The sequence below is a fragment of the Ostrinia furnacalis genome, unplaced genomic scaffold (genome assembly GCF_004193835.3).
Source record: "Ostrinia furnacalis isolate ACB-3 unplaced genomic scaffold, ASM419383v2 OfSCF5073, whole genome shotgun sequence".
NCBI lineage: Eukaryota > Metazoa > Arthropoda > Insecta > Lepidoptera > Crambidae > Ostrinia > Ostrinia furnacalis.
The window spans coordinates 192,165-207,783 of record NW_021135312.1 but is presented as its reverse complement, the minus strand read 5'-3'; the positions used below and the strand labels follow the sequence as shown (position 1 = coordinate 207,783).

At 37.2% G+C, this 15,619-nt stretch overlaps 1 protein-coding gene across 1 annotated transcript in view; it reads right to left on the bottom strand.

Moving 5' to 3' along the window:
• Positions 1-15,619, bottom strand: part of LOC114360518 (fatty acyl-CoA hydrolase precursor, medium chain) — a 47,572-nt gene that overhangs the window by 9,336 nt on the left and 22,617 nt on the right. The window contains exons 2-4 of the mRNA XM_028315245.1: positions 8,704-8,810; positions 6,988-8,313; positions 5,528-5,607 (exon numbers count right to left, since the gene is read on the bottom strand). Coding sequence (XP_028171046.1) covers positions 5,528-5,607; positions 6,988-8,313; positions 8,704-8,810 — 1,513 coding nt within the window. The remainder of the gene's footprint in view (positions 1-5,527; positions 5,608-6,987; positions 8,314-8,703; positions 8,811-15,619) is intronic.

Below are 15,619 nucleotides of genomic sequence, written 5' to 3'. Positions count from 1 at the left end.
ACGAAGACCGATCCTGCACCGCTCGCATACAGGCACCTCCCGCGACCTTCACCAGATCGTCGGTCCACCTAGAGGGAGGCCNATTGTCTATGATGGCCGCAGGAACATCACTATCATGGACTCCCAGCAATAAAGTACGGTAATGCCTCGTAGAGATTTTATCGGCAAAAATTAAGGAACTTGATAGGTTTTAGACCATGCCACGCACCAAAACGTCCGGAAGTTGTAATAGTATTATAGAATAAACGTTAAAATACTTATTTATTTAATTTTTCAATGCTTAAGTGTCCATTAGAATGAAAGGGTGCTTAATGTATTAAAAAAATTAGAAAATAATTATGATGGGTTAATGTTTTTGGGCGGTTTTTTAGGCGGTTTCTGACAATGTCCTTTGTTAAAACATTAAGATCTACATTTAAAAAAAAAACAAATCAACCCATACGTAGGTACTTGGATGTATTACTTATGTAAGCCATTGACCTACCAGAGAAAGCTACCGTTAAAGCTCTGGGTGGCTCTGGTCAGGACGAAACACAATGACTTTCGCATTGTTGTCTTGAATTCCATTGGCCCTCAGTAGATATTGATCATCATCATTTTTTTTTTTTAGTTTAATCCACAACGAGGAAGCTCTTGGCCTGTATCTCACCTGATGGTAAGTGACGATCAGGCCGAAGGTGGAAGCGAGCTTCACCCGGAATCCTCAACCACGGAGGAACTGGCTATCTTACCTTCTAACTGCTGAAACACAACAATGCTGTTAACATTGTTGTTATGGCGACAGACTTAGGTAAGATGGTGGTAGCTAGCCAGGCGGACTTAGAACAAGCCCTACCACCAACCAAACCGAACAGAAAAATCTGCCCCCACTGGGAATCGAACCCGGGACCTCTGCGTCTGAAGCAGGTGGTGGTACCACTAGACCACAGAGGCGGTTAAAATATCATCATAGGATGAAACTGTAGTGGGGGCAAATATAAACTTAATGCTTTATTTTTTAGTTTAGACTAGTATCTACTGAGGGCCAAGAGTCGTCAATAATCCAGTCATAATATTTATTTACTTCAAACTTAGAGTAGGCGCACACCGTTGATTTTTAGTTGGCCGATAGTTGTGCCCGATTTTAAATTGTATGAAGAATCGGCCAAATCGAATCGGCGTAGTGTGCGCACTCCCATACATGCCCATATTGATCAACTAAACTATCAGCCGACGAAAAATCAACGGTGTGCGCCTACTCTTTTAAACTTATTGTTTCTATTTTTATTCGATGCATCGATTTCTTCTTCCAAAATGAGATCTCGATTTGCGTCATGGCATTTGTCCGAACTGGTTTAGTCGCTGACGTAAACAGGTGTGTCGTGTCTGAGATTCCCCGATTTATCCTCTAACGATATTTGTGTCAACTTTAGTCATCATTTTCGATTTTATTTGTCGAAACTGAGAGCTGTTTTGATTACAAAATAGTGTTTAAAAATGTAAAAGTTTCGTTTTAACGGAAACTTGACCGCAACTTTTGGGGACAGTTTGTTGCAGTTTTTGTTGCTGCAGTGCATTCTGTGCAATAATTGAGAGTTTAATGCCCGTTTTCACCATCAGTCCCTGATTTTTAAGTGACCCCTATAGTAACACATAACAGGAATTTTATTTTCATAGAGGTCACTTAAAAATTAGGGATTGATGGTGAAAACGGGCATAAGAATCTTAACATTTTTATTAAAACATAAACATTAGAAAATATAATATAGTATTCAGAAACATACTGGCATTGCTACCTAACCTAGTACTAGGAGGTACAGATTCGAATCCAAGGCATTTTGTTTGCCAAAATTAGGCCACCACTAGGCAAGGGGGTAAAAATTTACTGCCTCAGATCGTACTCGGACTCGAACTCACGACCTTTGTTTGCTATGTTAGATACTTTATGAGACACTAGCGGCCGCCCGCGACTTCGTACGCGTGGATCTCGTTTTACCCCCCCTTCATCTATCTTACGCGGTTCAGATTTTTTCATACAAATGTTTTTTCCCGCTAACTCCCGTTCCCGTGGGAATTTTGCAATATCCTATTGTAACTAAGCTTAAAGTTTACTAAGGTACCTGCATGCCAAATTTCAAGCGTCTATCTTACGCGGTTTAGATTTTTTCATACAAATGTTTTTTCCCGCTAACTCCCGTTCCCGTGGGAATTTTGCAATATCCTGTTGTAAATAAGCTTTAAGTTTACTAAGGTACCTGCATGCCAAATTTCAAGCGTCTAACTTAAGCGGTTTAGATTTTTCATACAAAAGGATTTTCCCGCTGATTCCCGTTCCCGTGGGAATTCCTAAGTATCCTATAACCTGCCCAGGAGTATGAAGAATAATTGTACCAAGTTTCGTTAAAATCCGTCAAGTAGTTTTTGTTTCTATAAGGAACATACAGACAGACAGACAGACAGACAGACAGACAGACAGACAGACAAAAATTTTACTGATTGCATTTTTGGCATCAGTATCGATCACTAATCACCCCCTGATAGTTATTTTGGAAATATATTTCATGTACAGAATTGACCTCTCTACAGATTTATTATAAGTATAGATAAAAAAAACTCATCAAACTCATTTATTTTTACAGTTACTTAGGCTTTTAAAAAGCATTTTACACGTCCCAGTATTAACCATACCACTACTACTGCTTCGAGACAGTAAATGGGCCAGTGCTGAGAAGAAGCAGCGCAAGAACCTCAGTCACTATTGTCAGCCTCCTTTTCAAGGGTTTACAGTCTTTAAAATATACAAATTAGTCATAAGTATTGATTGAGTACCTAATGTACCTAAAGTGTAAAAATCAAAAGACTTTTCCGCTGTGACTCAGTAGGTATCATTAGGAATACCTGAGTGCGTAGCCTTTTATGGAAACGTAGTAAAACGTACTATTAACTAAATAATATCTGTGAGCATGTTTAGATTTTACCACCCTTTTTAGACGTCTATGACTAGGATCGAAAGTTCTTTTTGGATCCGTTTTATTTGAGATCATAATGTATTTGTAACGTGTTATCTTTTCTGTACGAGCATAAAAATAATTCTGTGTTATTAGTTATTATAAACATAGCTCAAACCACTAAGCGGATTGTGCATAGGTACGCAGGTAGTTATTATGAATTATTACGTAGCTAGGCATCCTCTAAGAAAGGATTTTCCAAAATTCACCCCCCAAGAGGATAGAACGGGGGTACAAAGTCTGTATGGAGCAAAGCCGCGTTCAAAGCTAAGTTATCTTTAAGTCGTAGGAAAACCACTACACGTAGGTACGTAAAATTAAGCAAGCTTATTCATAGTCCAAAGTACTGCATTTGAATCCGTCGAGCCATTGCTAGCATGCACTGCGGTACAATTTGTCAATAAACACATAATTTATATACGTTGTGCAGTGCGAGGCGTCTGCGGACGATAAGTGGCAGGTCGAACGGTTTGTATACAGGGATAATGTGACAACTCACAAAATGGTATTTTATGAATTTAGTAGAAAGTGCAGTACCTATTTTTATTAGGTAGGTAGGTATACTAAAATAATGTACTGGTCTCCTTCAATTTTAACTTGTACAGAGGAATATAAACGTTAGTTTATCAATGTCATAAATGTATCTTTCTTTCTTTCTTTCTTTCTTTCAATGTGGCTGATAAAGCACACAAGGATGACTGAAGTAACACACACTGAAGTGCCTAACTATATCGTTATTTACCTTTATACCACTCGTAGGTACATATATGAATATTCCTCATTTTCTCACCTTTTATTTCTGCTTATTTCATCTACCCACAATATTACCTTAAACTGTGTAAATAAGATGAACGGAGTTAACTGCTTAAACTTAAAAGTTTCATCATCATTATCATTTCAGCCATAGGACGTCCACTGCTAATCAATGCTTTCCACGTTGATCGATTGGTAGCGGCTTGAGTCCAGGCGCGCTTATCTGTTACCTTTACGATGTCGTCAATGAGTTAACTGCTTAAACCTAAAAGTTTAGATTAAAGGTAGATCTGGTTAGAAGCGATTTTATTAATAATCATCATCATTATTTCAAGAATAGGACGTCCACTGCTGAACATAGGCCTACCCCAATGACTTCCACATCGCAAGGTTGGTTTTTAATAATAATGTTATTTGATAAAAAATATCTAAGCATCATATCAAAAATCGAAGAGCATGTAGGCCATGTAGGTAGATACTTACTCAAGTAAAAAGAAACAAGACTCAACAGCAGCAAAGTTTTAAGTTGCGCACATGTTGCTCACAAGAAACTATAAGGTACTGTGAGTTATGAGCTCGGAGCACGAATGCGAAGTAAAGACAAAAGTTAGTTGACAAAGTTCTAGATTATTACCGGTTTCAACGGAAATTTAATACTACTACAGTCAGAGTGAAACTATCGTGCTGTTTTTAAACGAAAAGCTTTAGGTTTAGAAAGATTTTTTGTCATGACATCATAATATTCAAGTTCTATCTCATGCTAATGGAAGAAAATTTGGTTATGTAGGACTTTAGACCAACGACTTAAGACTGACTTTTGAAAAAAAAATAGTAAAAAGGTATTAATGTGAGGTATTACAGTTAAGCTGCCATGTCTGCATTGATGGTGCGCATAGCATTTTCTTCAAAATAAATCAAAGAACTATAGGCCATTACTTATTCTGTGCTATAGGTACATCCAACATCTCAGTATTAATGTTTTTTAATAATAAAAATGCTCAGAGTTTAATAAGAAGAATTAGACTTTTTACTTGAAAATATTAATTGCCTTCTATGGTTTATGAGAATCGAACCCATAACCTTTTGCTAAATGGGCAACTGCTCTAACCAACTGAGCTATAGATGATTGGTTTTCAAGTGCATTTTACGCTTTGAGCCACCGCAGTTTCATTCATCATCATCATTTCAGCCACAAGACGTCCACAGTCACTGCTGAACATAGGCCTCCCCCAATGATTCCCATATCGCCCGGTTGGTAGCAGTCTGCATCCAGCGTCTTCCTGCTACCTTTATTAGTTTCATTAATGCAGGGTAATATCACCGTTAATCGTCCATCATAAAAAATAGGGAATTTCATTGGTGCAAAAAAAAAAAACCAACTTACAGTAATATTTTTGTGGGGTTTTCCAAACGAATGTACGTACAGGTGTGGGTGAAAGATAATAAGGAAAAATGTATCCTGCCTGGGAAAAGTCGGCCTCTATCTGAATCACTTCAGCCCGCATTTGCCTTCATATTCGTAAGTCAAGTATGAATTATGGCCTTTTAGTTTTCTCACGAAGGTCAGGCGCAGCGGGAAAAAAAAATCCCATTATTGGGGGAAAACGCATAGTTTGCGGTAACTGAATGAAGGCCTTGGTCAATATTATGTGAAAGAAGGTAGACATACGATAATATTAGGCGATGGAAGATAAATTAAGCTTGAAAGATGTCCCTTTCATGACTGACAAGCCCTCTCGATTGTTTTTTTCTGATCTCAACTTTTTTATTGATACTAACAGGCTTACCTGACTATAATGGAGAATAAGTAGGTGTACACAGCTTTTGTTTCAATAATCAAAATCGTTTTGACTTTTTTAGTAATCACCTTTAATTAATATTAAAGGTATAAATAAATACACATAATCACTTCTACTAAGAACTCGTTGCCGAAAATATCGTGACCAAAAATATAAACTGTCACGTTGGCGACCACCCGAAGGCTGTGCGTGACCGTCCTTGGATTCGAACCCAAGGACTTACATATCGAGATATAAATCGAAAGAATTCCGAAATTTCGGACCAAGTCCGGAGTTAACCGTGAGTATTACTTAGCGAAAACTAAGTTATCATTTTGTATGTCCTGTGTAGACTGATGAAGACCTACCTAACGTGAAATTAGTTTAGGTTACGAATAGGAATCGTGATTGCTTCGTTACGTTACGAAGTTACTAGTACTTACGTAGGTACGTACCCAGTATAGCAAATAAGGTAGATACGCGGATTTCTAACCTTATTTCATTGTTTGTCCAAAAATATTTAGGTTTTTTTGTAGATTTGATTTGGATAGAATTTGAAGTAAGGTATTTATTTCAGTATTTTTTTTTGCCCAGGAAAAAAATGATCAGGTTTTTTTTTGATAATAATTTTTACATTTTTTTATTTTACTGGAAATTAAGTTTAACACAAAGCGATCTCCTATGTAAAGGGATGTAAAAGTTGTATGTTCGAAGTAGAACAGTTTATTTAGTACCTAATTACTTACAACTTTCAGCCTCGATTATTAGTCTATGTTATCCATAACTTTATGTATGGGTACGACTTATACGAACAAATTATATAGTAACCTCTTGGTAAATCGGCTCGACAGGGATGATGCCTATCTATGAAAATTGTAACTTTTATTATGTTTTTTCTTTGTTTCTTTGTAGAACGCAACTGTTTGATTACTAATTTAATAGACTGACCGCATCAAGCATTGCAAACAAACCTCAGTGGTTTATGCCAATGCATTTAATTGTAATATGTTTAAGAACTTCCTTTGTAAAATGATAATAAATGAAAAAAAAAATATTACGTAATTATACATATTACCTAAGTGAGAATTTATTTACCTACTGCAAATAAATCAGTCCTCCAGACTCCAGCGAAGGAAAGAGCATACTAATTGAATCTATACCTACGATCTGCTTTCTTTCAATTGTTTAAATTTAAATACAATTGATTCTAATTATTTCTTGTAGTCTAGACATTTTGCGTGCAATGGCTACAAATTGAAACTTAATGAACATACCTACGTGCACTAGGATCATTCAACTTAGCTTTACAAAAAGAAACATGGGTCTTTATGTATAAATTTAGTTTAATGTCAGTAAATATGCTTTCTTTATGTCCACGGTTGTAATAACAGTAAATAAATTATCGTTATTCTCTACAAATAAACTATACAAAAATAACGGTTGGAGTTCTTTGTACAGCGAAATTGTTATGACAACACAACTAAAATAAGATGTAAAGTTATTAAACTATTAACGACTCGTCTCGTGATAATGGAATCTGTGCCGGAGTCGTCCGCAACTTCTTTACAACATTTCGTTCCAATTTCCACAACTTTTGGGTAGAAATCTGTCCAAAACTCGAACGCTTTATAATTAATCGTCTCTGAAGTGCTCATTGTGAAATTTTGCCGATCAATTATTAAGTAGCCAGGTTTCTCTATTTCGAACGGCTCCCAATCAATAATGACCCCAGAATTCGTAGGGTTCGAGTACCAGGCGAAATTGGACCACATTTTCATGATGATTTCTGATATGCTTTTATCTCGGTAGTCCCATTTGTCTAAATCTTTCGGCAAAGCTAGGTGTGGAAGTCCGAAAACAAATATCTGATCAAAATTATGCGGCACCCCTATCCACTCTGGAATTCCTTCATTTGCTATATCCGAGAAAGGCTTCAAATCAAATCTGTACAAATATACTGGAGCTTGCTCGCACAGGTGCTTAGCCAGTTGGTAAGTAGTGGCACCGTGCACTTTATCTGTGTAAAAATCCAAAAAGAGCTTTCGCAAAATAGTTTCATTTGAAGTAGGCGGTATCGGTTTGTAGAAGAACGCGACTGCATCTTGTATGTGATGTTGGTTTGTGAAGCAAGAACTGTTATCTACTGTTATATCAGAAAGGACCACTTCTTCTCTCATAATATCATATTCTCGCTGACTAATACCAGATTCATCACCTTCGTTGTGCAGCAGAAGAGCATCTTCCATGTTCGTGTAACCAGTTAGAACCGGTACAGCGGAGAAGATTTTATCCTTGAAGAGTTTACTTGGTAGTTCTGGCAGAAACGGTGAGGATGTGTTACTGAATCCAGCATCAACGATAGGCTTCCATTCTGCTAGTGGTTCGCCTAAATCCAAAAGAGCTTGGCTGTTGACTCTTCTCAAACATTCGAGCAGTTGGTGAGTGGGTTTTCGGAAGCAACTGAAAGCACTAGCTACTTTATCTACCGTCACAAGTTCTTTTCTTGCTATGTTGACAGTTTCTGGTGAGAGGACGTTGCCACTCATAGCTATGACTTTTTGGTAGAGTCCTGCAGAATAAGATGATACAAGATGGAGACCAACACTAACTGCACCAGCGTCATGGCCAAATATGCAGATGTTGTTTGGATCTCCGCCAAAACTCTCAATGTTGTTCTGGACCCATTGTAATGCAGCTGCTTGGTCTAAAAGACCAAAGTTTCCTGGCGCCTCGTTGTCTAGGGTTGAGAAGAAGCCAAATATGTTCAACCTGTAGGCTACTGTTACGAAGATCACCTGTGAACAATAGAAAACTTATTAGAATATTACGAAAAATCGCAGCATTTTTCGGGTCTCCCTTGTGTACCGTGAATCAAGTTAATTAAGGAAATTAATCATTATTCATATTAAAATTTATTACCTACCTACACAAAAATGCATTGATAGTCTTTTGTAACCACAAGTGACGCAAATACTTTTTATTGTGTATACAATGCCGATTCCTGGAATATAGTGACGTTTCTTCCTTCTAACTTATTTATGGCTAGAGTTTGCCCGCGGCTTCGGCCGCGTAAGTATTGTCAAAATTGGTTAATTAGATCCAGAGATTACCCCCTAAAACCTCACAACCATTACCTTTTTATAATATTCTTTCTTAGTATAGATTAAATTAACTGCAAAAAGTACCTTTTGTTTTAGCACCAGTTGGAACGGATTGATGCTTTGAGGACTCCCGCGCACGAAGTCACCGCCATGGAAGTAAACCATCGTCGGGTACCCCTCCACCTTGAAGTCTGTAACAAAGGGATACATTTGGATTTTAGTTAAATGAACATAAACTTCACAATCGTGTGGCTGAAATCAGAGATATAGAAAAGATGATTGTACTCGTATTCGCCGACGGATTAAAGGTAATCGATTTAGCTCTTTTAACGCCCACTAGTGGAACAAATGAGTCAGAGTAGTTCGTCAAAATCGTTTTTGAACGAGTCTATAGTCTGTTTCCTTAACCTAAGTGATACGAAATTTTTAAATCTCTCTACAGATTGATAAAAAAGCTTTCAAAAGCTTACAGTTCGTTCGCATCAGTCAAATGACCCTGCTGGACAGACTTCTCCAAAAAAAAAAAAAATACATTTTACTAACACATTTTTTAAAACTAAATCCGGTGATCCGGAAAAGTATAATTTTGAAAGACAAACAATGAAATACTTAGAATAAACACTTGCTTGCCCGTTTAATTAATGTTAGTGTAACACGCTCGTCGCTTAGCTAGCACCTCCGTAATTAGTAGCTAACATATCTTTGCATTTAAAACGTTGTCTTTTGTAGCTAATTACAAATAGTTTTTTAATTAAGTTTATTTTTTATATACCTGGCAAAGCTGCAATGTAAACCTGGCCTAAACAACGACTTCAATATTTAGTAGGTACGTTTTCCCCATACCTACGTCAGTAATCACGGTTCGGTGTTTTGTTTTAAACAGCTTCGAAATGTTTGCCTTAATCATTAGAAACGAAAGGAAAATTTGCATTGTTTATTGTGCATTGTAAGTCAATACAAATGCATGCATCATGCAACGATACCCAGACTTGCAACTTGAATATAAGTTGCTAAGTTGAACGGGATATTGATCGTGAATTTTATACACATCATACCTACATACCTCTATCGTATTTTATTCTATGCTAGCTTTTTTCACGAGAATTTTAAAAGAGATCAAGGGTGGGTTGCACCATCTTACTTTAACTTTGAGAAACGTCAAAAATCTGTCAAAATCCATACAAAATACATTGGTTATCGTCATAGTTACGGTCAAAGTTAGGTGGTGCAACTTAGCCTAATTATCGGACGGGTGTTAACATTTCGAAAAATGGCAGTTAACTAACTATCCGTAGGTTTCACTGTCTCTAGGTGTCTAGTTTACAGTCTTGTTTCAGTAGTTTAAGGCTGAGTTGCACCACCTAAATTTAACCGTGACTATAACGATAATATCGGTGTATTTTCTATGGAGTTTGACAGATTTTTGACGTTTGTTAAAGTCAAAGTAAGATGGTGCAACCCAGCCTAAGCGTGATAATGTAACAGACGGACAGCATTTATAGTATTAACAGGAATTGATTGGATTAGTTGGAGTCAAAACCACAACCCTACAAAGGGTAGCATTGCGGTCATCGGTCATAATAAATGAAACAATTAATATTTTCGTATTTAAATCTCTTGTCATATTAATGCTGATATAAATGATGAACTTTTCAAGTTATACCCGCAATTAAGGTAGACCTAGCAATCCAATATTTTCCAAAATTGGTGCTTCAACAACTCCAACTACCTACTGTAAGAATTTTTGCTTCCCCTCACCATAAAAGCAAAAATCCCTGAACATAAAGAAGTCAGTCCAATTACCGAGGTTATAATAATGGTGAACTTTTTATTTTATCCCACAGAAACGTAAAAACTTTTTTCATCCGCCTCATTTACCTACCCTTAAATTAACTTTTGCGGATTCATTTCCATCTTGGAATCAACATGAGGTTTTGCATCTTACTCGAGGGTAGAAGTACCGGTTTTGGCCATATTTATTTCTTGCACGGTTTTTTGCCATTTTAAAATTTGACTAATAAGTAAAGCATTATGAAATTTTAAAAAAATACGTTTTTATTTACAGTCCACAGCCTTTGTCTAACTCTATATTTTATACATTTTCATCTAGGTACATAGTAACAGGTAACTCAGTTTGTTGCTATTTAGATCTATCGACTCTTTTACCCTGAACTTAACACGGGTTACACGGATCATACGGTTCCTACTTACTCACTACTTAAAAATATATTTACCTACTTTTTAAGTTCATATCTCGTAAATTTTCGTTTAGCACTTAAACATTTTAAATTAAATATTGAGAACGCTGTACTTTATTAACATTGCAAACTCAATCTTATTAACAACTTATGTAGGTACCGGCATTGTACAACGTACAAAATTTAATGTCCCATATTTTCAAGTTTGAAGACACATTAAAATTTACAAGAAACCCTTGAACTTATTTTCGGGAAAGGTCTGCCCTTAATTAATTAAAATATTTTACGAAACTGGGGTATTTTCCCCGTATCGTCATTTAATATACTTTTCGTTTTTCATCAAGGATGTAAGTAAAAACTCGTTGTTTTACTTAAAGGGCTTTTCGTTGGAGCTGAATTTCGGACAAATTTAATTTTAAAGGCAACGTCATCATGTCAAAATGTAATTTTTTATCTTGCATGTAAATTTTTCGCGTGAAACTTCAGTATACACGTGTGCATAAGCACAGCATAACGGTTTTCTATAAAAACAGGTTACTGATCCTGAAAGTGCTTCATCTATCCGAAAATTCAATGTTTCCAACTTCCATACATTTAGTAGGTACTGCCACAGTCATGGCACTCATGTCTTGATAATATTAAAGCCTAGATGTTTTCCATGATTTTAAATAAGAATGGAATTTACGAGTTCATTTTAAGTGTTTATTATTTAATTAAAAAAAAAATACACTTTTCATATTGAGTCGCTGGCATACATTTAGTATAGAGGCTGAAAACATTGAATTTTCGGATAGATCCAGTTAATTCTGTAACCTATTACTGATACCGTTATAAAGAGCTCGTGAAGCTCCTTCAGGATCAGTAACCAGATTTTTGATATCTTGTGTAGTTTAGAAATAATCGAGTGAGATCACTTATCATTTCCACCCTGTAGTTTAGAAATAATCGAGTGAGATCACCTTATCGTTTCCATCCTGTATACGCAAGCCACAGTAGAGACCAGATCCGCACGTGAGCCGAAATCCGCGTCACATGAAAAAGGCACTTCGTGCCCGTTTTCACCATCAATCCCTAATTTTCAAATGACCCCTATGGTAACACATAACAGGAATTTTGTTTTCATATGGGTCACTTATAAATTAGGGATTGATGGTGAAAACGGGCATTAAAGTCCGTAGTTTGCGGGGAGTCTTACTCGGACCGGCACGGAATTCTAGCATTAATGACTGGAATTTGCTTAACCATAAAGCCTGTGCATTGTGACTCATTACCGTCATTACGGGTCACTCGGTCAGCCTGAGTCAATAACGAGTCAGGGTTTACGTGCAAATGTTGGCTTTAGTAATTTCGCTATACTTTTTCTATTGTAATTGAACATCGCATGACGCGTGGGCATAGTTATTATTTTAGATTGGTTTGGTCATAGAATTTTGTACGGTCAGCAGATTGGACGACAATGTTTGTAGCAATTTGTGTTTTATAGAGCTTAGGTACTAAAACTACGATGCCATCGTTGAGGGGGTAGGTACCTACTAAGGATGAGTTACACCACCTAATTTTGACTGTAACTACAACGATAAACGGTCTTTTTGTATGAAGTTTGACAGATTTTTGACGTTTGTCAAAATTAAAGTAAGATGGTGCAACCCAGTCTAAAATATTTCACGGATAAGCAGTAGAGTAAAATGCACCTGAAAGGTTACTTCAGTTTCAGTTGGAAATCAAATTTAGTTCATCTCATCCATCAGCAATTATGAACGACTGATGTTATAAAACTTTTGGATGAAGTAGCATTCAGTCATCAATCAAAATAACAATACATATCCAATAACATATCATGCATAATAAAGAGCACGTTTAAAGAGTGGAATCAGATTAAAGATCAATAGATGAAAATACAAAACAATTCAGGAAACTATTTGTTTTAAACTACGCTAACAAAATGACAACTTTTCGGGTCTACCAGGTAGCAAAATGACAGCGCTCGGCCAGTGGTATTAGACTGTCTCCACGTTTGAAAATGTTAAATACTTTAAATGAGGGTTAGTTCTTAGGGAGAGTACACATACATGCGGAACTTAGCGCGGAGCTCGAAGCATAGCGGAGGCGGCAGAAACTAGATGCAAAGATAAAGGACTGTGGCATATTATTATTTATACTTCAATGCCAAAATTTTAACATTAGGCGAACTTAATGCCGTATGCCAATGCCATCTTATGCAGTTGTATTAGGCACTATTTTACAACAACCAACGGCAGAAACGTAAGGAGCTTTGTTTTAATTTTTTTATGTTATCAAACTTTTCTCGTTATTCACGTTTGTTTAGCATGAGATTACGTGGTTAGTGTTCAAAACTTTATTCTAATTCAAACGTTATGCTGAGCAGCATTTTTAATCACATATCGATTCTAGATTTCAAATAGGTATTTCAAATAGGTAGGTATTTCAAATCGAAGCGAGAATGGCAATGTGTCGGTGTCGTAGGTACTGGCTGAATCGAAGTCCAAGGAACGCAGGTTCTAACCCCGCAACCGCTTAAGCTCCGCATCCAACTTCGCATATTCCTATATGTGCCTTTATATTGGGTCTCTCCGGGCCCGTTAGCCCGGGTTCGATTCGACAGCTGATGTGTAGCCGAGATTACGTCGTTAGACCTTAGTATCGACTGAACACGATCTTTTAGTATTATCGGCTCGCTCGTGAATAGCATGGGAATAGGCACTTAGGTGTATGTTAAACCACCTAGCACCTTGCATTGGATAGAACAAAATACTTACCTAGGTATAGATCGTTTCATCCACGATTTCCACGAAGATGCGCCCCACCATTTTTCCGCTAATGTTTGAGTGTTATCGGTACACGCTAAATTATCCATGAGCGCACACGCACGCTACAATGAGAGCTATCGTTTTTATACTTAACAGTTGGCACCCCTGGCGATTGACAGGACCTTACTCTACAGTGGCGCTAACTGGTAAGCGCTAAAACGATAGCCTTCATTGCTTGACACTCGGATTGCTCGGATCAAACTCCCCGCACCCCGCGTTTCTCTCGGCCAAAAATTGGTGGGGAGCGTCTTCGTGGATGAAACGATCTAAATAAATAAAGGCATAAAAAACGAAATAAATCTAAATACGGGAAATGGCATCCCCAACCCGTTTGGCCAGCGTGGGGAGTGTAGGCCATATCCTCCATTTGAATCTGGTGAATTGGAGAGGGTCGTGTTCCTGCAGTGAAAATTAAATTACCTGATGATGATCATGAATTTGCAGGAAAATACATATTTGTTACATCTATATATATAAAAATGAAACCCGTTTCGCGTTGTCACGGCATCACGTGTGAACGGCTGAACCGATTTCGATAATTCTTTTTTTTAAATGTTTGTGGAAGTCCAAGGATGGTTCTTACGGAAAAAAATATTAAGAAAATCTCTACGCTAAGGCGGTACGAAGTTCGCCGGGTCAGCTAGTTCTAAATAAAAAAGCGACGACATTATAAAGGTAGCAGGAAGGCGCTGGACGCAGGCCGCTACTAACCGGGCAGCATGGAAAGCATTGGGGGACGCCTATGTTCAGCAATGGACGTCCTATGGCTGAGATGATGATGACGAAATAAAAAATAAATTGCATGAGAATCTTATGAATTTCCTTCTAAGGACCAAGCAAATTGCAAGAGCAATTAAGAAAATTTTAATAGGGCCCAGAAAATTTTATTTGAAAGGCCTAACCCACCGAATCTTCGTAGGCAAAATACCCGTAGTACCTACTTAGTTAGTGGTAGTACCTAAACTATTAACTAAGGTATGTTTTAAGTAGTGAATGAATTAATACAATTTAATGAATGAATATTCTGTAGGTACAGTCAAAAAGTACTTTTGTTGCCGATATTCACACAACATTATGAATGCAAAATTCGATTTTGCGCTTCGGAACAAAGCCTTATTTCATTATTTCATTACACGGGAATGCTCTCAGTGAGCAAGCAAGGTAATGGTCCTCCTAAACGGTTTTCACTTCACGGGCATAGTTAGCTTTGGCACTGAATAAATATTAGTGCTTTGGTCTCAAGCAAATTCAAGCAATTGACGGCCATCGAGCGTTCCAAGTAAGGTTTAAAATTAATTCAAATTGATTCCTGAGCAATTCGAATACTCTATAATGAATTGATTTAAAAGTACAGAGGACAGCAAGTCCAGCCTACTTGACTACAATAGAATTCGTTTCGTCGCCCGCTTCTAGCGACGCTTAATAATATGTTTGGTTGATTTATTGAGTAGGTAATATCGTAAAAAAATGACTTTTTAGTACGACATCCAGATAGTACGATGTGATTTATCATCGGTCCCTTGAGCGTCGTTATAATCGAAGTAGAAACAAGTGCCATTTTCCAACAAAAAATATCTGATTTTCTGTCGACTGTTTCATCTTATTGAAAGGTGAAACAATTTAATTTCAAGCATTTCAGTAGGCTTATAAGGCGTTTAGCAATCCTTTGAATACCTAAATAATACATCAATTTATCGTCTAAGCCTTCAAATTAAATTCAGATGAAATTGAGTATCGGCGAACTGCGATTTGAAGAACAATTTCGGCACTTACTGGAATTAAATAAAAGGATCAATGTAGCGGCCACCCGCGACTTCGTACGCGTGGATCCCGTTTTACCCCCTTAGGGGTGGAGTATCGTAAAATCCTTTATTAGCGAATGCCTAAGTCATAACATCTACCTGCATGCCAAATTTCAGCCCGATCCGTCCAGTGGTTTGGGCTGTGCGTTGATAGATCATTTGTCAGTCAGTC